Source organism: Berghia stephanieae, chromosome 3, assembly GCF_034508935.2.
Source record: "Berghia stephanieae isolate SIO BIC M18660-M18661 chromosome 3, UCSD_Bste_1.3, whole genome shotgun sequence".
Lineage (NCBI taxonomy): Eukaryota > Metazoa > Mollusca > Gastropoda > Nudibranchia > Aeolidiidae > Berghia > Berghia stephanieae.
In genome coordinates, this window is record NC_088362.1 from 94,838,024 (window position 1) to 94,863,282 (window position 25,259).

At 35.7% G+C, this 25,259-nt stretch overlaps 1 protein-coding gene across 2 annotated transcripts; it reads right to left on the reverse strand.

The window, feature by feature from the left end:
• Nucleotides 1-1,440: 1,440 nt before the first annotated feature.
• LOC144968885 (uncharacterized) lies at nucleotides 1,441-24,281 on the reverse strand. 2 transcript variants are annotated; one of them, XR_013644680.1, is made up of 8 exons: nucleotides 24,118-24,255; nucleotides 20,184-20,265; nucleotides 15,776-15,865; nucleotides 13,719-13,796; nucleotides 12,350-12,408; nucleotides 10,447-10,668; nucleotides 8,704-9,677; nucleotides 1,441-8,169 (listed from the first exon to the last, which is right to left on the reverse strand). XR_013644680.1 is itself a non-coding variant. In XM_078907706.1 (7 exons), the coding sequence occupies exons 2-7, from the start codon at nucleotides 20,248-20,250 to the stop codon at nucleotides 9,651-9,653; spliced, it is 543 nt and encodes a 180-aa protein (XP_078763832.1). In that variant the 5' UTR covers nucleotides 20,251-20,265; nucleotides 24,118-24,281; the 3' UTR covers nucleotides 6,912-9,650. The 2 variants fall into 2 exon arrangements, 1 of the variants encoding a protein (XP_078763832.1); XM_078907706.1 differs by having other exon boundaries at nucleotides 6,912-9,677; nucleotides 24,118-24,281.
• Between the last annotated feature and the right edge of the window lie 978 nt (nucleotides 24,282-25,259).

A 25,259-nucleotide genomic window follows, 5' to 3' on the forward strand; every position in this document is an offset into this window, starting at 1 on the left:
AAAACATACATATAAATATTCGTATAATAAAATTGTTTATCTATCCTCAGCACACATTTATTTATATTTGAGCATTTAAAACTAATTTAGGATGGCCAAGACATAAGCTGCATTGCAACACAGAAAATTGAGCGAGCAATAGGGAATGAGATTAGCGGAAGAGTAGCGTCCCTTGATTGGACGTCACCCATAGTCTGTGACGTCACCGGCGGAAAAGTTATTAGAGAGAGAACGTCATGTTGGTTGTGCGCTTCCGCGAGGACGAGAGACATGACGTTCTCTCTCTAATAACTTTTCCGCCGGTGACGTCACAGACTATGGGTGACGTCCAATCAAGGGACGCTACTCTTCCGCAAATCTCGTTCCCTATAGTTGGACAAAGTTTTTAGTTTTAAAACAAGTGGTCCTTCAGAGCCAAGAGGCCAATGGAACAGGGGGTTTATCCCAGATTCTACAGCCTGTAACGGACAATAGCAATTGCTTGCTATCCTTTGGATAGGAAACTAGTCCATCACAAAGTACTTTCCATCAGATCAAACAGACCCAGCTACCCAATCACTGCTCGGTGGAAAAGGGGGGGGGGGGTTCAGAAAAAAATCGTGACTGCACCTTGGATCGATCAGGTGTAAAATGAGAACCCGGCTGTTAACATCATTGGCTCTTTTCTAAAAATTGTAATAACGTCTAACAGGCGTCATAACTTGTGATACGTGTTAAGTGTTGCTGTTGGCTAAGGACTCCATGTAAAGAGCTTTGAGCACATTTAGTTGATATTGCACTGTATAAAAGCTCAAGTTTTAAGTTTTTTATTTGGCACAGAACAGAATTATGCAAATCACTTTCAAATTGTATACACATATTGTTTTGTTTTTTTTGTTTTTTAAGGGTTTTACGGCGCTTGCAACACATTTAGGTCATATCAGCGCCAGTAAAAAGGGAGAATATGGGATAGTAAATTGTTCTAGAATTACAATTAAAGCACAAAAGAAAAGGTAAGACAAAGGGGATTTGGTTCAAATAGGGAACAGATGTAGATTCCAAGAGCACACCGCCAAAGTACTTAGTTTGAGATCACCTAAAAGTCTCATCCAGACACAAGCACAGGTCCCCACCAAGAGGAACACACTCAAATGTTTACAAATGATATATAATATACAAAACATAATACAGTGCATAACAGAGAGATGATTTACAAGGAAAAAAATATCATCTCCCAAAACTAACCATACATTTGAATGTTTCCCTCTCAGCCAGGGTATCCGGCCAGGGTCACGACAAAACCAAGTAATCTCATTCTAAGACAAGACAGAAAGCAAGTTGGAAATCAGATATAAGGGGATAGAAGACACAGTAAGTACCTCCCTGCCCACTATGGGAGGTCAGGAACCCCACCCAGGTATACACATATTATGGTACAGTGGAATGATGAGGTAAGCAGGATTTCTGATTCCAACGCCAAAGGCATCAAGAAAGTTTATTTTAGAAGTTAAACAGCACTTGTTACATTGTAAGGCCCTTTCAGCTCCTAACTCAATGACAATGGTACACAATATAACAGGACACTTTTTTAAGAGTTCAGTGTCTGCAACACTCTCAGAGCTCAATCAAGCCCACGGGAAAATGGAAAACAAAGAGGAACACTTAAAAGTAGACCCCAGAGGCAATCAAGTCGTAGCCACTGTAAAAAAAATAGTCTGACACTGCCCAAAAAAAATAAATAACACAAGGCAATGACCAACAAGAGAAAATAAGCTGTGACGTATTCATTGTACAACCAAAGGAATCTTTCATTTTCTTGAGCTCTACTGACGAAAAGTCGCTTTTCATTTGAAGTGTAAGTGAATGATTGCTGTGTCCAAGATAAGAAGAGCCAAAATATCACGTTGATGAAAGCAAGGACTCCTCGCCAAAAGTCAGACCTTTAGATGGTCCCATATCAAACACATAGCCACTCATAGAGATGATTTCATTTTTTTAAAATATCATCTTCAAAGACATATCAAACACATAGTCACTCATAGATATGATTTCACTTTTTAAAAATATCATCTTCAAAGACATATCAAACAAATCGTCACTCATAGAGATGATTTCATTTTTAAAAAATATCATCTTCAAAGACATATCAAACAAATCGTCACGCATAGAGATGATTTCACTTTTTAAAAATATCATCTTCAAAGACATATCAAATAAATCGTCACTCATAGAGATGATTTCATTTTTTAAAAATATCATCTTCAAAGAAAAAACGCAATCACTCATACATGACTTTGTCCTCGCACAGAGAGGTCTCGAGCGATGGTCTGATCAAAACCATGTCAAAATCACTCCAAGACAAGAAAATATGATCATTCTGTGATAATAGCACAGATTTTTAATTTTTTATTTTAGGGCAACACATTTAGGTTATATCAGCGCCAGTAAAAAGGAAGAAAATGGGATAGTCAAAAGTTTTAAAATTACAATTAAAGCAACCAAGAAAAGGTAATACAAAGAGGAACGATTCAAATAGGAAACAGATGTAGATTCCAAGAGCACACTATCAGTGTACTTAGTTTAAGACCACTAACAGTCTCGTCCAGACACAAGCACAGGTCCCCACCGAGAGGAACACATTCAAATGTAAAAGGAAAAATAATATAGTGCATAAGAGAGAGAGGATTTCAAGGAAAAAAATATCATCTCCCAAAACTATAGCTATACATTCGACTGTTTCCCTCCCAGCCAAGGACTCGGGTCAGGGTCATGACTAAACTTAGTAATCTCATTCAAAGACAAAGACAGAAAGCAATTTGGAAAACAGATATAGGGGATAGAAGACACAGTAAGTGCCTCCCTGCCCACTATGGGAGGTCAGAAACCCCACCCAGATAGCACAGATTGGGAAGCTGCCAGTGAATTATAATAAACTTACTCAAAATGTGTTTTTCTTCGTTATGTTGCTAAAAAAAAACTGGGTTATCCAGTTTTAAAATATCTAAAGATATTCTTAATATGAATAACAATGAAGATAAAGACAATTGCGACTAAAAATGTAAAATAAAAGACAAAGGGATGAAATGGGTCTACCTGTGAACAATGAGGGATCTTAAGAGACATTTAAGGGGACATAATTCTACTTTTAAAACAGAATCGAACTATATTTTGCAGAAAATTCTTCAATTATCACATAGTATTTTAAAATCATCATATAAAAAAATACTTTAATAAACAAATAATGTTCAAGACGAAGAACAAACATTTAAAATTCAAACAACAATAAAACAGAAAGGCTTTAGGAAAACAAATAATCTACTAGACACAAAATGACATTCTCAAGTAGGGACGAGCTGGCATTGTCTTCTTAATATACCATAAGTAAAGGGGAGCAATATTATACCTGTTATTGAATGAAACAATGAAGCACTTAAAGTAAAGCTACACCTCATTGTAATGGGACCTCACAAGGGTGAGGTAAGTCCAAAATTTGGCATTGACCTGTGGCAACTATCTCATTTGATATCTTAAACATTTCAATGAAGCTCAAGTTACACATTTATAATCAGACAAGCCATTAAATGATTTTTTAAAAATCATTCTCAATGTCAAATTAATGAATGGGAATGCAATGTCTGTCGATATAAAATGACAACAGAAATGATAACAACAAATGAAATGTCCGTCCATAGAAAATGACAACAACAGAAATGATAACAACAAATGCAACCAGTCTTGTTTCCAGTAAGTCTCAATTCGTAACAATCAAGAGTATAATATAAATATCTTCTTTTTTTTTGTTGTTGTTGTTGTTGTTTATCAAATGGTAAAAGAGATCTTGTATATTATCCAAAAGAAATAATAAAAAATTACACGAATATAATCTCATATGATATGGTATATATAAATAAGTATCACAATAGAAAACATCTTATATATTTTGTATCACGCCTCAAGAAAATTATTTTTTAAACCGGGTCATTAACCATTGCCATCAAAAAATGTACAGAGCTAAACTTGGTATCATCTAAAAGGGGAAGGTTTCAGCTTTATTCCTGTACCACTCAAACAATTAAAAATTGACATTAAAGGTGGCAAAATGCCCTTCTAAAACCTGACATTTTATTTATATAAATTTTTACCCGAGTCTGTCATAAAGCCAAACATCTTATCAGTATTTGTACCCATTTGTTTTAATGTAAGTCATCTGATGGCTGAGGTATGGCATTTTTAAAAAGCTTACCAAATTCTTGTTTTCAGCTTTAAGGGTGATCCTAATTTTGACAACTCGTTATAACATGTAACAGCTCTCAAGTTGGGATGAGAATGAGGTATCAAATTAATTACAAAACAGACTAAAGCTCACTAAAACCACATTAATCTTTTATTTAAGTACCATCATATTTCATGTTTTAGATAATTTAAAACAAGAATAAACAAAATAGATATTGTTATTTCAACGGATAACTCTGGTCAGTGAGTGGGTATGTTTTAATGATGGGACAGCCAAAATGTGAGTGGGTATGTTTTAATGATGGGACAGCCAAAATAAGTCTCTAATATTCATTAACCTGTATATCTTCGGATAACTTTCCAGCCTTGGTTTATGTTAAATAAAGTGTTGAATTTATCAATGTATGCTTTATTTTATATTTGGTTTGTCTCTTGATGTCCATTTATTGCTAAACAAAAGACAAGTGATGAATTTAGATACACAATATTATACTCATGTTGTTGTTATGACAAAATGATTGTTTTCACAACTAGGCCTATTGTAGATTTTTACTGATGAAAATGTCATGTCGTTTTAAACGAATTGCATAGGAAAAACCCGCTATCTGTAGTTTATATATAGTCAAAATACACAATAATGTTTTGTTTTTAAGGGTTTCACGGCGCTTGCGACACATTTAGGTCATATCAGTGCCAGTAAAAGAGAAGAAAATGGGATAGTAAAAAGTTCTAGAATTACGATTAAAGAACCCAAGATAAAGTAAGAAAGGAGAATGGTATAAATAGGGAATAGGTGTAGATTCTTCATTTCAGACCAGCATCCTATCTTCTTCTTCTTCTTCTAGGTTCCATGCCTGGTCCAGGCTTCGGATACTGCATGAATTATCTCTCTCCATTCCTCCCTGTCTCTTGCTTTTTCAAACAGCTCTTGGATTGTTAGGTTGGTGAAGCCCTTCAGTTGGTCTATGAGTGTTTTTCTTTGTCTCCCCCGGGCGTGTTTACCAGGTATTTTTCCACATCCTATCTAAAGGGTGGCAAACAATTTTACTGGCCATTAAGTAACACAGAAATCAGAATCCAGTCGCATGGCATTGGCAATAAGGCTCTAAACGACTTTGGGCTGATAGGGGGTTGAGGCCACTAAAAGTCACACCTGCTGGGTACAAACACATGATCCCGTCTAAGAGGGAAGCACTCTAATGTCAAGGAATATATGGATTCCCATAATAACACAGAGAGACGATTTACAATGGTATATGGATTCCCATAATAACACAGAGAGACGATTTACAATGGTATATGGATTCCCACAACACAGAGAGACGATTTACAATGGTATATGGATTCCCATAATAACACAGAGAGACGATTTACAATGGTATATGGATTCCCATAACACAGAGAGACGATTTACAATGGTATATGGATTCCCATAACATAGAGAGACGATTTACAATGGTATATGGATTCCCATAATAACACAGAGAGACGATTTACAATGGTATATGGATTCCCATAATAACACAGAGAGACGATTTACAATGGTATATGGATTCCCATAACACAGAGAGACGATTTACAATGGTATATGGATTCCCATAATAACACAGAGAGACGATTTACAATGGTATATTGATTCCCATAATAACACAGAGAGACGATTTACAATGGAAAAAGCATCCTCCATAAAAGCAATAAGACATTTTACTCGATCCCCTGAGGTCAGGATGCCAGAGAAGGAAAGGCAAAACGAAGCAATAGCATTCTCAGACAAGTCCATGAAGCAACATGGAAGTGAAATCGGGTGTGGAAGAAGTAAAGACAGGATGACCTAGGATGATACAAGTTTCTTGATATATCATCTTATGCTGCTGGTTTGAACATTGTATTTATCATTCATGTTTGTTTGTTTGTTGCTTTAGGTCTCTTCCAACACAATTGAGGTTATATGAGAGACCGCTGAAACAAAGAAACAAGCAATCTAACAAAAATAGTACAAATGTAAATCAAAATCATAACCTAAAGATATCATAAGCTAAATTATAAATAACCAAGAACAAACAGGCAGAAGATTTACAGAAAAAAAAATATCCCCTGTCAAAAATACAATCACAAACCAAAGAAGCAGGATAGGCTAGTAAAGAGAAGAAGAAACGACATCACTATCGGATCGTACACCCATGCGAACATCATAGGTATATGATTCAAGGGTGATGCTCCCATCCAACCGCCCGCCATTCATGATTTCATGTTAAATTTTGAGAATAAAAATATTAATTCAAATAAAAATTTAAGATGATTTTTTAATTCAGTCGTTCGGTTTCCTTTAACATGAGTTATTTGTCTTCTACCTGCCATATTTTCTCCCCACCTCAGAGATATCGAATCTTTTTTGCATTTTGCTTGTAAACATAGCTATTTTTCTGCAAAGGCGTAAAATTGTGTGTTTCCTGATTTTCACTTCTTTATTTTGCAAAGATTTTGAAGAAATGGAACCGCTTCCCTGGAGCACAGTCTCCTTGTTGACATGATTTAAATTTCATTTCATATGATTAATATGTTTATTTTACATATAGAATATGTTATTTCGTCATGTTGGTTGCCAAAACATATATTTTCACAATCATTTTTTTAAAAATTTCTCCCACCTCTTGATTTATGAAATATTTTGTGTAGGGTTCAAATCTTGTAATTTTAAATTTATCTAGTCAGTGTGCTTCAAAAATATGTTTCACAAGTAGTGCGGCTATGTGGTCTAGTGGTATGACACTCGCTTTTGGATCGGAAGGTCCTGGGTTTGAGCCTCGCTCGGCGCATAGTTGAGTCCTTGGAGAAGGCTCTTTACTCACATTCTCTCACCGTACTCAGGTGTAAAATAAGTACCTGGCCGTTAACAGCGTTGTCTCTGTCCTAAAATTTTGTAATATCGCCTGACAGGCGTCATGTCTCGTCCTACATGTTGTGTGTTGCTGTTAGCCAGGGATCCCTTGTAAAGCGCTTTGAGCACGTTTAGTGGATATTGCGCTATATAAAAGCTCAGAAAATGATAAATCTTTTTTTGGTGGTTAGTTACATGACGTCAAAGTTGGAATATGTTATTACATCAATTGGCAAGCAAAAAAAATCTTAGGTCTTAAAATATGAACTTGCTCTCATTTTCTTATTTATGTATGCATTTTCAAATTTTAAAAAACGTTTTCCATGATTATCAGAATACTTAATTAATTTAGTAAGAAAACCCCATTCAAATATTTATAAATTGTCCCTTGTGGTAACTTATGTAAAACAGGCTCAATTTAACTTTATACATACACATACACACCAAGGACAGCTATACTGAAGACCTCCTTGATACATACATACATACATACACACATATATACATACAGGTACATAAATACATACAATGCAACCCCTGGAGACATACTAAAAGCATACAAAGTTATAATGTTGATTATTCTGTTCCTTTAGGAAATTGCCATTTATTCTTCCAAATTTGCCACAAAAATTTTTTAAAAAACCTTGACATTATGCCACAAATCAGGCCAGGAAAGTCAAATTATGCCTGAGAAAATGCCAAGTGTGTTATTGCAAGCCATTTGTACATATTTATTCGTGTAAGTCTTGAGTGGAATAATAATAATAATAAAATGTACAACAAACGAGCAAAAACAAAACAAAACAATAACAAAAAACAAATTTTAAAGGCACAAAGAAGGAGTGAGAAAAAAAAAGACAACCAGGGGAGGACAAAAGTAAAACAGCAGAACTCACACCCTCAAAAAAAAAAAAGAGTGTGAAGATATTTTGTTTCAGAATTCAAATTTTGCTCCCTCACTACGGTTGTCTCAGAAAGTCAAATTATACAGGGAAAAAACAGTTTCAGCATTTGTTGAATTAATGTTGGCTTATGTTACAGTGAATGACATAATCAGTTGGATGGTGAAAAGGTTCGAACTGAGATATTGCCAAGTTTGTTTGTTTGTTTTGTTTTTAAGGGTTTTACGGCGCTTGCAACACATTAAGGTCATATAAGCGCCAGTAAAAAGGAAGAAAATGGGATAGTAAAAGTTCTAGAATTACAATTAAAGCACAAAAGAAAAGGTAAGACAAAGGGGAATTGGTTCAAATAGGGAACAGATGTAGATTCCAAGAGCACACCATCAAAGTACTTAGTTTGAGATCACCTAAAAGTCTCATCCAGACACAAGCACAGGTCCCAACTAAGAGGAACACACTCAAATGTTTATAAATCATATAATATAATATGTAAACTAAACATAATACAATTCATAACAGAGAGATGATTTACAAGGAAAAAAATATCATCTCCCAAAACTATAACTATACATTCGACTGTTTCCCTCTCAACCAAGGACTCCGACCAAGGTCAGGACAAAACCAAGCAATCTCATTCCAAGACAAAGACAGAAAGCAATTGGAAAACAGATAAGAGGGGATAGAAGACACAGCAAGTACCTCCCTGCCCGCTATGGGATATTGCCAAGTTTAGTGAGAAGGTCAATTTTGATCAAAAATGAGTTCTTGTCATAACTGATTAAATCAACCCTTTTTGTACATCTTCAGGAAATCTCAAAACTTAATTTCACTTCTAATTATTTTTTACAGCTAGTCAAGTTTGAAAAGTATGAAATTTGAGAAAGGTTGCTGGATACCTTTCCCATACATCTGACCATGACTTCATGAAAAATCACCTAATTTACTTCAGAAAATGAAAAAAAAAATGCAAATCCAAAATTTTCACCTTCTGACTGATTACGTCATGCACTGACACATATATGTATTTTTTGTTGCGACTGCAGACAGAATGTGAGGTATTTTTGTCACGTCAATGTCACTAAATACCACCAATCTCATTGGGTCAAAAGTTTGTATCTCTATCAGAAATAGAATGCCTGGTTATCCCTCACAACTGGTGCATTTTGTCTGCCTGGATTTCTTGGTCCAGGGGAATGTGAGCAATTCTGGAAGTAAAAGCACGATTCAGATACAGATACAGATACAGATACAGATAGAGATCAATGAAAGGAATGAGCAAGAATGAAACGATTTTCACGACCATGGTTGCAAGATTGATGTAGCAAAAAATGCCAAACATATCACAGCAAAATGCCAAATTTTGCTATGCATCATCTTCAGTACACACATCGTATCATACTCACTCACAGGACGCTGTTTTGCTATAATTTGTGTTATCTTACCAAAAAATAAAAAGTTTTTTTTAAAAAATCAACTTTTAGGGGATGAGAAAAATCCCATATTTTATAACAATCACATATTTTATAACAATTTAATATCATCACATAAAAGAAGATGACCTTGAAACACTTGCCGCGCAACGCTTGCCCAATTTGGATCTGGAGAGGGAAGGGTTGTGACATGACAGACCAAAAAGCATTTCATCGACATCGTTCCCTTTAATCTAATGATGGAGGGAGCTTTGACTGTAAAATAAACAGATAGAAAATTAGATACAAAATATTGACAAAATTAAACGTATTTCTGTGAGACATGCATGGGAAATAAAAAATTACAATTGAAAAAAATATATATAAATAAGTTAATAAAATTTCTTTCACTATTGCTGAGGGCGTCTGTCTGTCTGTCTTGAGATAAGACCTAGATAACCCAAACGTCAGAGGAAGTGCAGTGCCACAAAGTTTCTTGCTCAAGGAAAAAAAGAAATTGCCGACGACTAAGATTGAAACTGGTGTTCTTGGTTTAAGAGCAATACCTTATTCAATCAGATTGAAAAAAAAAAAAAAAAAGAAATAATCTTCAAATTTCATCTTATCTCATCATTATTTTGGTCAAAAGAAGGAGCGTTCCAATCCAATCCGATCCAAGGCACCCATTTTCATGCCACAGGTACTGATAATACATCAAATCTTTAAAATTTCTTTAAACATTAATTTGAACGAATGATAATTGCATTCTCGTAAAGCAAAAAATAACACATAAGTTCGAGGGCAATAGTTTGAACATTCAGAGGCAGTAATAGTGCAGAAAACTTTAAAATATCTTTTTAAAATCATTCTTAATGTATAATATTGACATGACGAAAGTTTTGAACTTGTATCCTTTTTAAAATTTATTTTGCCTGTATCTTCGTTACAACTTCTACTGAGGTTTCCTATGCAGACTGGCAGCTGCGGTGAAAAGGGAGATGAAACAAAAAAAGGTCAATTTTTTTTTTTCAATTGAAAAACTTACTTCATGTGTTATTCTAATTTTCTTTAAGTCACTGTCCAATTTCCGATCCCCGATATATCTCAAGGTCAGGGTGCGAATAGAACTTCCAAGATAGCTCAGACCCTTCACTGACACCAAAACAGCCGCTAGAACTTTGTTGGCGTCATCCAGACCTGTGTCCTTCATTGCATTGTCCATCAAATCTCTAAATCGGGGCCAGAATACCTCAGGACTTCCGCCTGCCTGTGGGTAGGAGGGAGGGGGGGGGGGGTACCAATGGATAAATTAGTTGTTTTTTACTTTATAGTGAGAAATTTTTATCATTTTAGAAATGATACTGAGCTAGCAACATCTGAAGATCATTTCAACCCTGTTAAAAATAAAGATTGTGGGATAGTCAAACTAACAGATCTCGAAATTAGCTTCCATCACAAGAAAAAGTGAGACAAGAAGAAAAGTTCAAACAAGGAGTAGAATCAGATGTTAATAGCAATACATTCATCTTTCTATTTTTCAACCAACTAAAAGTCTCACTTAGACGCAAATACTGACTTTCCACTATGAAATGTAAATCAAATTATTAATACAAATTTGATTAATGAAAGGAAAAGAAGTGCTGGATAAGTCATAGAAAACTGCCACATGTTTTCTTTTTAATGTCATTTTTTTAGGATCTCATTTCGGTTAGTCGTAATCCTCCACCTTGCAGACAGGCCATTATGCGAATTTCTAAATGACATGGTTTCAGACAGATGGACTCACTTGCCTGACTGCCTGAGTCACCGGACATTCCAGCTGTGGTATGCTTACCATGAATAAAAAAGAGCTCTTATTGAATCCACCACATCACAAAAGCTACAAAACACACTAAAAGAACTCGAAAATAGGTTGAACTTGCGTGTGGGTAGCCATAGCAACCATATTTAGGCGCATTGAGTAAACGATAATGGTAAACAAAATGTAAAGCATTTATCCATTCATAAGTCCATGTTTTAAGTGTATAGACTTTAACATTTTTCTGTTACAGATGTTATTAGACAGGGAAAGATTTTATGGACACCCTGTATTATCATAAAACTGGTTAAATGATACGTTTCCAATTTTCAGATGAAGTAGAAAACAACTATAATGAGACTTGTTTTTGATGTTCTTTGAGCAATTGATTGACCATTGGGTGTACCTTGTCTGTACTATTTATGAAACATTCAGCTCAAGAGCAGAAAATAAAACAAACAAAACAAAAAAAATCAATAAGATTGAGTCTTTGTGTCCGAAATGTAATGCATGTGTAAGTGATGAGGCCATGAGAATTCATGTGTAATCCACAAGCCAAGCTTTGACCATCACCGCTGTGCTTGCCTTACACACTATCCTATCTGTAGACATTGCCAATGTTTATTTTACCAATTGAGATACAACAACTGTCACTGATTGTCTTGTAATGAGAGGGCAGTATGGTAGCTAATTAACATTTTCAGGCATGGCGCTGACACATTCAAAACACAATTCTCCCTTCTTTCATTCACTCAATGACTTATTCTTTCTCTTTCACAATGTCAGTTATTAGTTGCAATGACTTTAGCTGAATTCCCTCAGTAGGTGTAGACTTTATCAGAGATTTGGCGATAAAAATGTGAACTGCCTTTGAGTGTTGACTTCAAGCGTCTTTTCAGACTGAACTGTAAGTACCTATTCCATATTGAATATCCTTCATTGCCACTCAAGTTTAGTTAACTAAGGTAATCTATGTTGTGTGCCTGACCCTATGTCATAGAGTGATCATCAACGTCAGCTATTTGAGCTAAGAAAAGACAATGAAGGGTCTGTGTCTGTGCTGTGACACTTATTACTACTGCTCAGTGACAACCAGACCTTAATTTGAACGCTCATTCAAAAATATCAAGTACAAATTAATACAACCTACTTGATGTATTTTGTCATCAAAAAGTTCCTTCACATCATCCTTCAAGATCTTATGTTTGACTGTCAAAAAAAGAAAAGAAAAAAAGATTGATAGGTAAATACTTGACAAATTACTCGTAAAACAAAACATATTTCCAGTATAGATAGAATGCGCTTGGCCAAGGAGTTCACAACATTGCCATCCGGAAGTATAACGGACCAACACACAAACTCTGTGTAACCATGGGTTTTATAGTTGGTTAATACAGTTTAGTGAGAACACTCACAAACGGGATGGCAAAACAAACAAGGCTGAGTGAGTATCTGCTCTATCTATATCAATTTTAATATTCTGAATTAAAATACAATAAAATAAAATTGCCTTCATTATCTAGAATTTTAGATAAAGACTAAGGAAACCCAGGTGTGAGCTGCAAGCAGGTGATAGTATATTATGCCTCTCCAGTCATTCCATCTTCTTCAATATTCTGCCTTTCAAGAACTCTTTATAATCCCAATTGGCATTGCTCTACAGCAATAACATTTCTTATTGGTTTTTCTACACATTTTCATTGGTCACAGGTATTGACATCAATAACATTTCTTATTGGTTTTTCTCCACATTTTCGTTGGTCACAAGTATTGACATCAATAACATTTCTTATTGGTTTTTCTCCACACTTTCGTTGGTCACAGGTATTGACATCAATAACATTTCAACATGTTGCTGCTGTCTCCACAATGTTAACATGAACTATATGCAGTGCAGGGACTGAGAGATTTTTTCTATCCAAAGGATAGCAAGCAATTCACTGTATAGAAACCAGGATAAACTCGGGCTCCATGACCCATGAGCCTCGTGGCTCTGAAGGGCTACTATGCATTGCATCACTTTCATCACTGAATTGACTGATTTAAATCATGATTTACTCTGAAGGGCTACTATGCATTGCATCACTTTCATCACTAAATTGACTGATTTAAATCATGATTTACTCTGAAGGGCTACTATGCATTGGATCACTTTCATCACTAAATGACTGATTTAAATCATGATTTACTCTGAAGGGCTACTATGCATTGCATCACTTTCATCACTGAATTGACTGATTTAAATCATGATTTACTCTGAAGGGCTACTATGCATTGCATCACTTTCATCACTAAATTGACTGATTTAAATCATGATTTACTCTGAAGGGCTACTATGCATTGCATCACTTTCATCACAAAATTGACAGATTTAAATCATGATTTACTCTGAAGGGCTACTATGCATTGCATCACTTTCATCACTAAATTGACTGATTTAAATCATGATTTACTCTGAAGGGCTACTATGCATTGCATCACTTTCATCACTAAATTGACAGATTTAAATCATGATTTACCTTGCTCATACTTTTTGTTGAATTCATCTCCACTGTGTTTGAAATCTCGTCCAACCTTCAGCCTTAAAAACGCCTCATCTGATACAAAGAGAAAAAGAAACATCACACATCAATTAGTAATTTGACATGTGAGGTGGATGCTGAAAAAACCATGAATGTGTAATTTAAAAAAAATATATAAAATTCAGATTGATTATTGATTTATAAAAATTCTGCAATTCTTAATTTTCAATTAATTTTTCTCTTCTACATTTAGCTTTTGAGACATTGACCGGTGTGAGGGAAGAGGAGGAGGAGGGCTTGGGGAAGCAAGAACAGAGAATAATAGATGATGCATGAAATATGTGTCGAATTTGAATAAAATATTTATATTTCAAAAATAAAAATTTGCTCTATAAATGTTACTCATTATCATTATTTATCATTTCAAGAATTACAGCAAAAAATATGAAAGATCAGACTGGTTTGATGTAAAAATCTCAATATTCGAATATCCGACACTAAATACAATCATTTGTACCACAATTTTCTTAGCTCACGGCAAATAATATGATAGAAAAATAAGCTTTGTTGATTGACTAAATCAGTGATGATAAGGGAAAGTGAATGGGTCCATCAGTCATACTCAAACCAAATAAATTAATAAATAAACTATTTATTTATATAACCTTTGACTATCCAGGTGTAAAGTGCTCCACAAGCGCAAACATTCTCTCTCTTAGACCTGTAACCATGAGCTCTATAAAAATTGATTGAAACTGAACTTGAACCTAACTGAAACTCTTCGTATCGGAAAAATCCAAAGAATCTAAATGAATAGTAAACAGCAAGCTCGCTTGAGCAGAACAATGGCAGAAAACTAATTTACGTGGCAATTAATTAGGCTACTTACAATTGTTTCTTTTAATTAGGTAACCCAATCAGTGAAGAAACGGTCAACCAGTTTGTTTACAAAATGAGGCAATCAAGATGTGCTTGTACTTGTAGCAATCATATAACTTTCGATATGAAGATGTCTACATAACACACGTCCGGCCTTTGCATTTTATTTTTTCATACTTTTATGTTCCACCATGTAAATGTAGTCAATTTTGGCTTAGACGAAACAGTGAAATTTATCGCTCGGCCGCTCAGTTAAAATTGGCCATCATTGGGATCACGACAGGTTTGGAAATGAAAAAATAATTTCACGAAGGCTGTGTGAAAATACACTGGGATATATATGTTCAGACACAGCAATTCTAAAAAGTGTCGCTTAGCCTTGGCAATTTATCCATTGTTAATATAAACGGCCCATGAGCTATGTGTAGGGCTGTGGAACATTCCTAATTACTTTATGGTCATTCGACTACGATTCATGAACTCTTTCTTTCTTTCCTTTTTTAAAAATATTTGAATTTGACGAATTGACTGAGAATTTACAGGTCTACTCTCTTACTCTCTCCCACTTATTTATCTTTCTGAACTCATAAACCTCAAGCATCAACCCAGAAGCCTTTGGTCCAAGCGACACCTCTCTATTACTATTATCTGTGCTTAAAACCAAGCTTAATTCTTTTGGCGATTGTTCTTTTCTATATTATGGCCTTAAACCATGGAAACCCTACCTCAGCCCATTAGAGACATCCAAATATCTCAAATTTACATCTGCTTGAAAACCCCACTTTTCCACAATTCATTTTGTACCATGTTGACTACAATATTTGTAGATTATTCTTTTAGCAATATATTCTTTAATCCATGTTTAACTTTATTAGTGTTTACAAAGTAATTCATTATCTGTAAAGTACTTTGAGATGTTTAGTCATGGTAAGAGATCAGTGAGTGTCATTTATTATTATTATTATTATTATTATTTATTATTATTATTATTATTATTATTATTATTATTATTATTATTATTATTATTATGATAATGGTAGCAATGATAGTGTTAATGATGATGATGATGATGATGAATGATGATGATGATAGATGATGATGATGATGATGATGATGATGATGATAGCCAACGTGTTGGTGGTGGTCTTCTCACAAACAACATAAAATCAACTGACCCATTTCATGGTCCTCCACGTCGTCTGCATCATGATGCTCAACCTCAACGCAACCCTCTGCAAAAAAGGGTTCATGACCTTTTTCATCTTCTGGAAAATTTAGACAAGAAAAAAAAACAACCTTAGTTCAATTTTAAATCAATTACAAAAAAAAAAATTAAAAAAAAAAAAAGAATGATCAAGATAATTGAAAATATGAAGGAAAGAGAGTTTAAACGTGAAACCCTTTAATCCAATTGCTAATTTGAACACAAATGACTGGAGCACCTAAGTAAAAAGTTGCATTTTAACACAAACCAGGTAAAAAGAATAGAAACAAAGCACTGATAGCATGGAAATAAAATTATGGATAAGAACTATATGATTGCATACAAATATCTAACCGCATCCTTACTAAAGATATGGAAATCTGCATATTTGTTATGACACAAGCACCTTTCAACTCACATTTTTTAAGCTTATAGAAAAATTGGAAATTGGAAATTGACACTATGTTGTAGTGGAACGCTACCGGGCCAGACATTATACCAACATAGATACTAAAACCCTAGGCAACACAGTCATTGAGACATGACATCAACTCTTTAACAAAAAATATAAAAGTGCGGAGAACACCAGAGAACTTGGCTAAGTCAGTTTTTAATTGTTCTCCTCAAGAAAATTGCTGGAGATACATGTGAAAATAAGCCTTATGAGCCATATCACAAAATTACTTCTTCAGATCTGTATAAAAAGACTGAGAAAGAAAGTTTGAAATAGAAGAAGAGCAATATGTTTTCTAACCAGATAAAGGCACTATTTGTATGTTTTGCTGATGACAAGAAGATGTTTGATAAGGTCAAATAAGATACAATAATACAACAACTAAAAGAAATAGGTACTGATGACAAAGATAAAAGTTATAAGACCCATTCAGATCCTATATTACACCCACACCACATGCAAAAGAACTGGCCAATCGAATTTGAAATCAGTTTTGATAAAGAAGGACGTTAGTCAATGTAGTGTAGCCTTGCCTGACCGACCTGTTCCAACTTCTACCAAGGAATCACAATGAGAGGAAAGGATGGTATTCATGGAATCAAAGTCGGACGGATTAATAGAAACAACAGTCAATATGCAGATGACACAGGACTGATAGCAACTTTTGAAAGTCAACACAAAAAGATTCTTGATAAGCTTGTAGAGAGAAATGAAGATCTGGGATATTAGACTGAATACATGGTTATAAGAAAAGAGTCAAATGTGTCACATATGGGGAAAATCTTAAATGTGTGGAAGTTTTCAAATGTCTTGGGTCCTTGATGACAGAAGATGGACGGTGCACTAAAGATATCACACCTAGACTTACACCAGCAAAGCAAGCTTTTATGGAAATGAGAAATGTAATAAAAACAATGTCACTCAAAACAAGATTCAAGATATTGAAATGTTACGTGTGATCTGTGATGTATGGCTGTGAGATGGAAATGAGAAATGTAATAAAAACAATGTCACTCAAAACAAGATTCAAGATATTGAAATGTTACGTGTGATCTGTGATGTATGGCTGTGAGATGGAAATGAGAAATGTAATAAAAACAATGTCACTCAAAACAAGATTCAAGATATTGAAATGTTATGTGTGATCTGTGATGTATGGCTGTGAGATGGAAATGAGAAATGTAATAAAAACAATGTCACTCAAAACAAGATTCAAGATATTGAAATGTTATGTGTGATCTGTGATGTATGTCTGTGAGATGGAAATGAGAAATGTAATAAAAACAATGTCACTCAAAACAAGACTCAAGATATTGAAATGTTATGTGTGATCTGTGATGTATGGCTGTGAGATGGAAATGAGAAATGTAATAAAAACAATGTCACTCAAAACAAGATTCAAGATATTGAAATGTTATGTGTGATCTGTGATGTATGGCTGTGAGAGCTGGACCATGAGAAAAGAACAGAGGAAAAACATTGAGGCATTTTAAATGTGGTGCTTGCAAAGAATTTCATACACCACACATAAAACAAATGAAGATGTCCTGAAACAAATGTATTTGGAAAGACTTTTGCTTAGGATAAGAAGAGAGAGACAACTGTCTTGAGACATGCAAGCCATGCCAAAAGGGAAAGTCTGAGTTTGTTTTGGAGAGCAGCAAAATCCAAGGTAAACATGCTATTGGAAGACGACGAAGAACGTTGATGACACAGCTGAAGGACTTTACTGTAAAGTCACCCGATGATCTGCCAGAATCAACAAGAGACAAAGACCTATGGAGTGATACAACTCATAAATCAGCAAGAGACATAGACCTATGGAGAGATACAACTCATAAAGCCTCTGAAGCCTACGACAGCATATAACTTGAAGAAGTAGGGAATTTTTTTATTTTAAAAAAATGCTATAATATATAACATGTGTTTGTTGCTTTCTAGTTCTAGCTTGAGCAAAATAAATCTCGAACAAGTTGGGACTGGGCCTGTATGTTCGAGATTTCCATGTCAGGTATTTTACAAAGAGTATGAAGAATGTGAGAGAGAGAGAAGAGAGAGAGAGGGGGGGGGGGGGGGGGGGGGGGGATGTGGGTATTATAGTGAGATGTAGAGTTAAGTGCGTCTTGTTTCATTCAATGACAGGAGGAATAATGTTCCCTTATACGAGTGCTATAATAAGAAGACAAAGCCAGCACGTCCCAATGTTGATTCCAAACTCAGCATGCAATGTCTTTAACCTACAAATCCGGTATCGAATCACTACTATACCTAACTTATCTCTCTCACGCCTCTCTTCTCACACCATCTTCCCATCCCTAATCACTTCTTTGATTTTAATACAATAACAGTAACATCCAATTTTGAATATAGTGCATGTGTTTGGGACCCCAAGAGTCAAAAGCAGGCGGAACAGCTTGAGAAGTTCAAAACCAAATGTGCAGGTTTGTTTGTAACAACAAGCGGAGGACTGACAGCATCAGTGAGATGCATAAAAGCCTAAACTGGACATTATTACATGAAAGACACAATAAAAAAAAACAAGGTCCTCTTTAAGACCTGTCAGGGACTGACACCAATCCTAATTGGTAATCCTTATTCCGTACAAAATAAAACTGCACTTATAACAAGTCCTGCAGTCACAAGTTAATGCTCATCTCAATTCGTTTTTTCCAAGCACCATCCAACTATGGAATTTCCTACCCCAAAATTACAGAGGCCAAATAGAATTCCACCAAAAATAATGGAAGGCGCTAGGCCAAGTTATACATCTGCTGTCCTCACCACACTCAAGGGCCAAATAGAATTCCACCAAAACATGAAGCGTAGAAGTACATCTGCTGTCCTCACCACACTCAAGGGCCAAATAGAATTCCACCAAAACATGAAGGCGTAGGCAAGTACATCTGCTGTCCTCACCACACTCACAGGGCCAAATAGAATTCCACCAAAACATGAAGGCGTAGGCAGTACATCTGCTGTCCTCACCACACTCACAGGGCCAAATAGAATTCCACCAAAACATAGAAGGCTAGGCAAGTACATCTGCTGTCCTCACCACACTCACAGGGCCAAATAGAATTCCACCAAAACATAAAGGCGTAGGCAAGTACATCTGCTGTCCTCACCACACTCACAGGGCCAAATAGAATTCCACCAAAACATGAAGGCGTAGCAAGTACATCTGCTGTCCTCACCACACTCACAGGGCCAAATAGAATTCACCAAAACTGAAGGCGTAGACAGTACATCTGCTGTCCTCACCACACTCACGGGCCAAATAGAATTCCACCAAACATGAAGGCGTAGACAAGTACATCTGCTGTCCTCACCACACTCACAGTTGGCTCCACATAGTTGTCATTTGAATGATTGAAATTGAAGTTGAACTACTTTTTAAACTTTTTTGTTTTTCCAACAGCGACAATTTCTATTTTTTCCCATGTTCAATAGCATGCTCTAAAGTACTTTATGAATTTCCATATAGCTGGTGGGCCTTGGAAAAAGATTTGTTGGTCTATAAGAATGGAGGGACTTGAGAAAAACCTTGTCCTGCTTTTCTATTACTTATATGTCACCAAGCTGTAACGATATGGTCTTGGACTCGTATTGAAGTCACTCAGGCACCTCAAAAGTTTACCCTTGCAAAAGGCATTTTGTAGACATTTTCTCCCTTCCACCTGGCACTAATTGGATAGCTGAATTTGTTAGAATGGGTGGAGACCATGTCGCAATAAACTAGCCAACCTGCAATGGGTGGCAAGAAATTATTCTGTCTGTTTCACTGTCACACAATGGAAATTGAAATAAACTCCACCTGCCTTAAGCTGTGAAAGAATACTTTTTAAAGCTATAATTGAATGTCAAAATATTCACTCCACTATTTAATCATGGCATAAAATATAAATGAATGTTTTTTCATGCATACCTAAATCTGGGTCATCAGTCAGGAAAAGATCCACTAGGTATTCAACACTATGAGCCACTTGAGCCATATTGGATATTTTAAGCTGAAATTTAAAATAAAAGTTAAACATTGAAATGGCAAGTTGTCAAAATTAGAAATGAATATGAACATTTAAATGACAAATTGTAATAAGATTTTGTTTTAAACTCAATTGCTGCTGAAAAAAGGCATGGATATCAATCTAAATAAGAAAACAGAAAAATCTCACATTTCCAATGCATTATGAGCAAATCCAGAATTTGATAATTTAACAAACAATTTGTAAAATGCACATTGCAATAGTACATATATCTTCGCTCCCATATTCCCAAGAATTTATATAGAATTCTTATGGTTAATTTATTTACAAAATCATTGATATTTATCATGTCAGTTTCTGAGAATAACCAAAATATGGAGAAAAATCAATGACAAATATGAAGATTGAAGGCTAAGCTAATATATCAGTGATGAAAATGACAATTTGTCAAAAAGGAGGAAAATCTATCGGCCCATCTGTCAACACCAAATCTAATGCAAAAATACCATAGCTAGTCATTGTTACTTAATATTACGTAATATATTACTATTTCTAAAACACATCTATTCTGATCATTAGATACAAACTGACTTTTTAAAAATATAATTTAACGAATTGTCATTTCCAATTAAACATTTTAGAGCCCTATAATGCGGCCCACTATATCAAGAGATTATGATTACTTTTATCCAAAATGAGGTCTTTGTTTTTATACTCCAAACCCCGCTAGTGTGTGCATTACTGTAACCTTGTAGTTATTGTTCGGCAGCTTATAAAAAGGAATCTTTAATCAATTGCAAAACATATTCCAATCAAAAGAGCGAATTTAAATTAAGCCATTCTGATTTTTTTTTGTCTTTTGGTAGGTAGACATAAGTTGTAATGAATTCAATTGAATTCAGATGAACAAACACACAAACAAACAAACAAACAAAATTAAAATAGAGCAAAAAGCTAAAGGGTGCAAAAATATTAACACCCATTTGCCCCATCCCCTTCCCTTTCGGTCATCATTTCATCCAAGCCCATCATGGGTATTGTGTCACTTTTCACATTTGGCGCCAGTGGGTCTTAGACTTACGTCATGGACATGGGAATGTCACAAAAAAATCATGCAGCTGAGCAGAAGTGTCAAAAAATGACACAAGACATAACAGTGACATAACTTAGCAGAAAATGTTTGACTTGGCAAAACAGCAGAAAATTTATGAAAAAATCCTAAAATCCCGATGAAGATCATCATCACTGATTATATATATATATATATATATATATATATATATATATATATATATATATTTCACAATTGGGGAGAGATCCTGGGACTGTGGGAGGTGGACACCAGTGGGGATTAAACCTGGTACTAGGGGAGATTGACACAAGTGGAGAGTTGTTATGTTTTATGTTTTAAGGGTTTTACGGCGCTTGCAAAACATTCAGGTTATATCAGCGCCAGTAAAAAGGAAGAAATGGGATAGTAAAAAGTTCTAGAATTACAAATAAAGCACACAAGAAAGAGTAAGACATAGGGGAACTGGGAACAAATAGGGATCAGATGTAGATTCCAAGAGTACACTATCAAAGTACTTAGTTTGAGACCACTTATAAGTCTCATCCGGACACAAGCACAAAATCCAACAAAGAGAAATACACTCAAATGCTTACATTATAAATTCAAAATAAATATAATAATACATATCAGAGAGGTGATTTACAAGGAAACATATATCATCTTCCAAAACAATAACTATGCATTTGACTGTTTCCCTCCCAGCTAGGACTCCGGCCAGGGCCAGGACAAAACCAAGTAATCTCATTCCAAGACAAAGACAGAAAGCATGTTGGAAAACAGACATAGGGGGATAGAAGACACAGTATGTACCTCCCTGCCCACTATGGGAGGTCAGGAACCCCACCCAGCAAGTGGAGAGTGATCCCAAGACTACCCGAGGCAGACACCATTGGGACGTGAACTTGAGACTGTGGGAGGTGGACACAAGTGGGAATGAACCCAGGACAAGGAGAGGTGGGCACCAGTGGGAAGTGAAAAAATTGCCTATTCGACAATCTAAACATACAAGATCAGACAGTCGAAATTGTTGACGAATTTAAATATCTTGGTATCACATTTGATTCTTCCCTAAAATTTAAAGCTCATGTAAATAATATTGTCACACAAGCTTGTCAAAGGATGTATATTTTAAGAAAACTCAGATCATTTCAAGTAAGTAATAAAACAATGGTTCAGATCTATAAGTCTCCAGTTCTCAGCATATTCACTGTCAGCATTTCAATGTGGTTTGGCTCATGTGGAGTGAAGGAAAAAAAAAAAAATTCAGAAAATTTCGAACGAATGTAGTAAAATAGTAAATAGCAAAATTGAAACTATTGCGAAAGAATACTCGAAAGCTGTAGAAAGGAAAGCAAATTGTATTGTTAATTCACGCAAACACCCCTTGAATTGTGAGTTCAAAATTCTTCCGTCAGGGAGATGTTTTGTTCAGCCAAAATGTAGAACACAAGAGATACAAGTGTACATTTATACCATCAGCCATCTGTAACACAGAGATACAAGTGTACTTTTATACCATCAGCCATCAGTAACACAGAGATACAAGTGTACTTTTATACCATCAGCCATCAGTAACACAGAGATACAAGTGTACTTTTATACCATCAGCCATCAGTAACCTGAACTCCTATAAAAAGGCACCCTAATTAATATATCAGAAGTAGCTTTGGTATTAGAAATTGTGTATAAATTATAATGACTGACATCATATGAAGCATTCATATTATTATCCTTAGTACTATCAACATTTGAATCAGAAACTGTATGTAAATACTGACTGACTTTTGATGCCTTAATATTATTATCCTTATTACTATCAACATTTGAATCAGAAACTGTATGTAAATACTGACTGACTTTTGATGCCTTAATATTATTATCCTTATTACTGTCAACATTTGTATCAGAAATTATTTTTAAATACTGACTGACTTTTTATGGCTTAATCCCATTCAATATCACCATCTGTGTCTAAAACTAAAATTGTGTGTAAAATACTGATTTTAAATCGCAGTGAGTTAAGTGTGTGTATGTGTGTGCATGCACACGTATACATGCGTGTATTCCCCCCCCCCCCCCCCCCCCCCCCCTTATTATCATTACCGTACACTATATTTTTTAATGCGCCGCTTGACTGTTGTTATGTGTATGACATGTATTTGTGCTGTTTGTAGAGCATTGTAATTTTGTAAACACAACACGAATTGCCTTTCTTCTGGACAATAAAGATTATTATTATTGAACCAGAGACTATGGGAGGCCAGCACCAGTGGTGAGTGAACCGGAATGATGATGACCATTTGAGAATATTGAGAAGAGGGGGGGGGGGGGGGATACAGGGGTGAGAATAGCGAGAAGGTGCCACTATCTCTATTCTCACTCAGGATGAGAGGTCGAATGTTTCTCTATTCTCACCCAGGATGAAAGCTCGACTGTTTTTCTATTCTCACCCAGGATGAGTGGAGAGGCAGTCAAAACTAAAAAAGTCACAACTAGAGAGAGAGAGAGAGAGAGAGAGAGAGAGAGAGAGAGAGAGAGAGAGAGAGAGAGAGAGAGAGAGAGAGAGAGAGAGAGAGAGAGAGAGAGATGATATCAGCTCCTGTCCTGTATACAGTATACAGATTTCCAATAATGATTCCCCTATCCGCAAGCGAATCCACTCTAAATATTATGTTCACCCTCCTTACGACCAGTACCACTAAAGCTAAAAGTAAACACAGTCACGAGAGAGAGATGATGATCGGAAAAGTTCCCCGGCGCTTCATCATCATACAATATCATAATACCATTTCTATCTACTACACCTGTGACTGTAATTGGCGCTCCTTCGGCGAGTCTTCAGTCTTTTATTAGTCTCAATGCCTGACTTGATCAATGATCGTCGATTGTTTTCCGTGGTTTCCTCCGCCTTCCGTTTCCAGTTCCTGGTAGCGGTGTATTATCTATGGTTAGGGAGGGAACTGTGTCCAGTGTCGCCAGGTACCTTTGCAAAAATCCCGCCAACTTTATGCCAGAAATCCGCTAAAATTGGCCAACTTTATCCTACCATAGAATTAAACGAATGAGAATACGTACGGAGCCTAAAAAGTGTCCACCAATGAAAGCGTTCAGCGCCATTATATCATGGGCTGGGAATGTAAGCATTTCCATTCATTCGGTCTCTATGTCAACATAACGACACAAGAAAAACAACAAACAATATCAAAATCCACAATAAAATGGTTCAGAACTGTTGCGTATATTTATGCTTCAATAAAGCTGTCAAAAATGAAGTTAGAGAATGTGTGTAATCGTGTATTATAATAACCTATAATGTGTTTTCCAACGACCACGTCATCACTGTCACAACTACTACAACCACCATTACCACTTCATCACTACCACAACTACTACAACCACCAACACTATATCATTATCACAACCACTAGGGTACACCACCACTAAATCATCATCACGACTACAACCACCACCACTCCATCATCATCACCACCACTGCTACTACACCATCACTACCACCACTATTACAACAACCACCACCACATCATCATCACTACCTCTACTGCTACAACCACCACCACAATATCATCACTACCACTACTACTACAACCACCAGCACCACATCGTCATCACTACCACTACTATTGCAACCACCACCACCACCATATCATTATCATTACCACTACTACTACAACCACCACAACCACATCGTCATCACTACCACAACTACTACAACCACCACCACTATATCATTATCACTACCACTGCTCCACCACTACATCATCATCACTACTACAACCACCACCACTCCATCATCATCACTACCACTACTACTACATCATCACTACCACCACTATTACAACAACCACCACCCATCATCATCACTACCTCTACTACTACAACCACCACCACAATATCATCACTACCACTACTACTACAACAACCAGCA

Excerpts from the sequence above, each read along its gene's own strand:
- LOC144968885 (XM_078907706.1), bottom strand. The coding sequence starts at position 20,250 with ATGGCTCAAGTGGCTCATAGTGTTGAATACCTAGTGGATCTTTTCCTG. Across the intron at positions 15,866-20,183 it reads GACTGATGACCCAGATTTAG|AAGATGAAAAAGGTCATGAA; the intron begins GTATGCATGAAA and ends TAAATTTTCCAG. Across the intron at positions 12,409-13,718 it reads CAACAAAAAGTATGAGCAAG|TCAAACATAAGATCTTGAAG; the intron begins GTAAATCATGAT and ends TTTTTTTGACAG.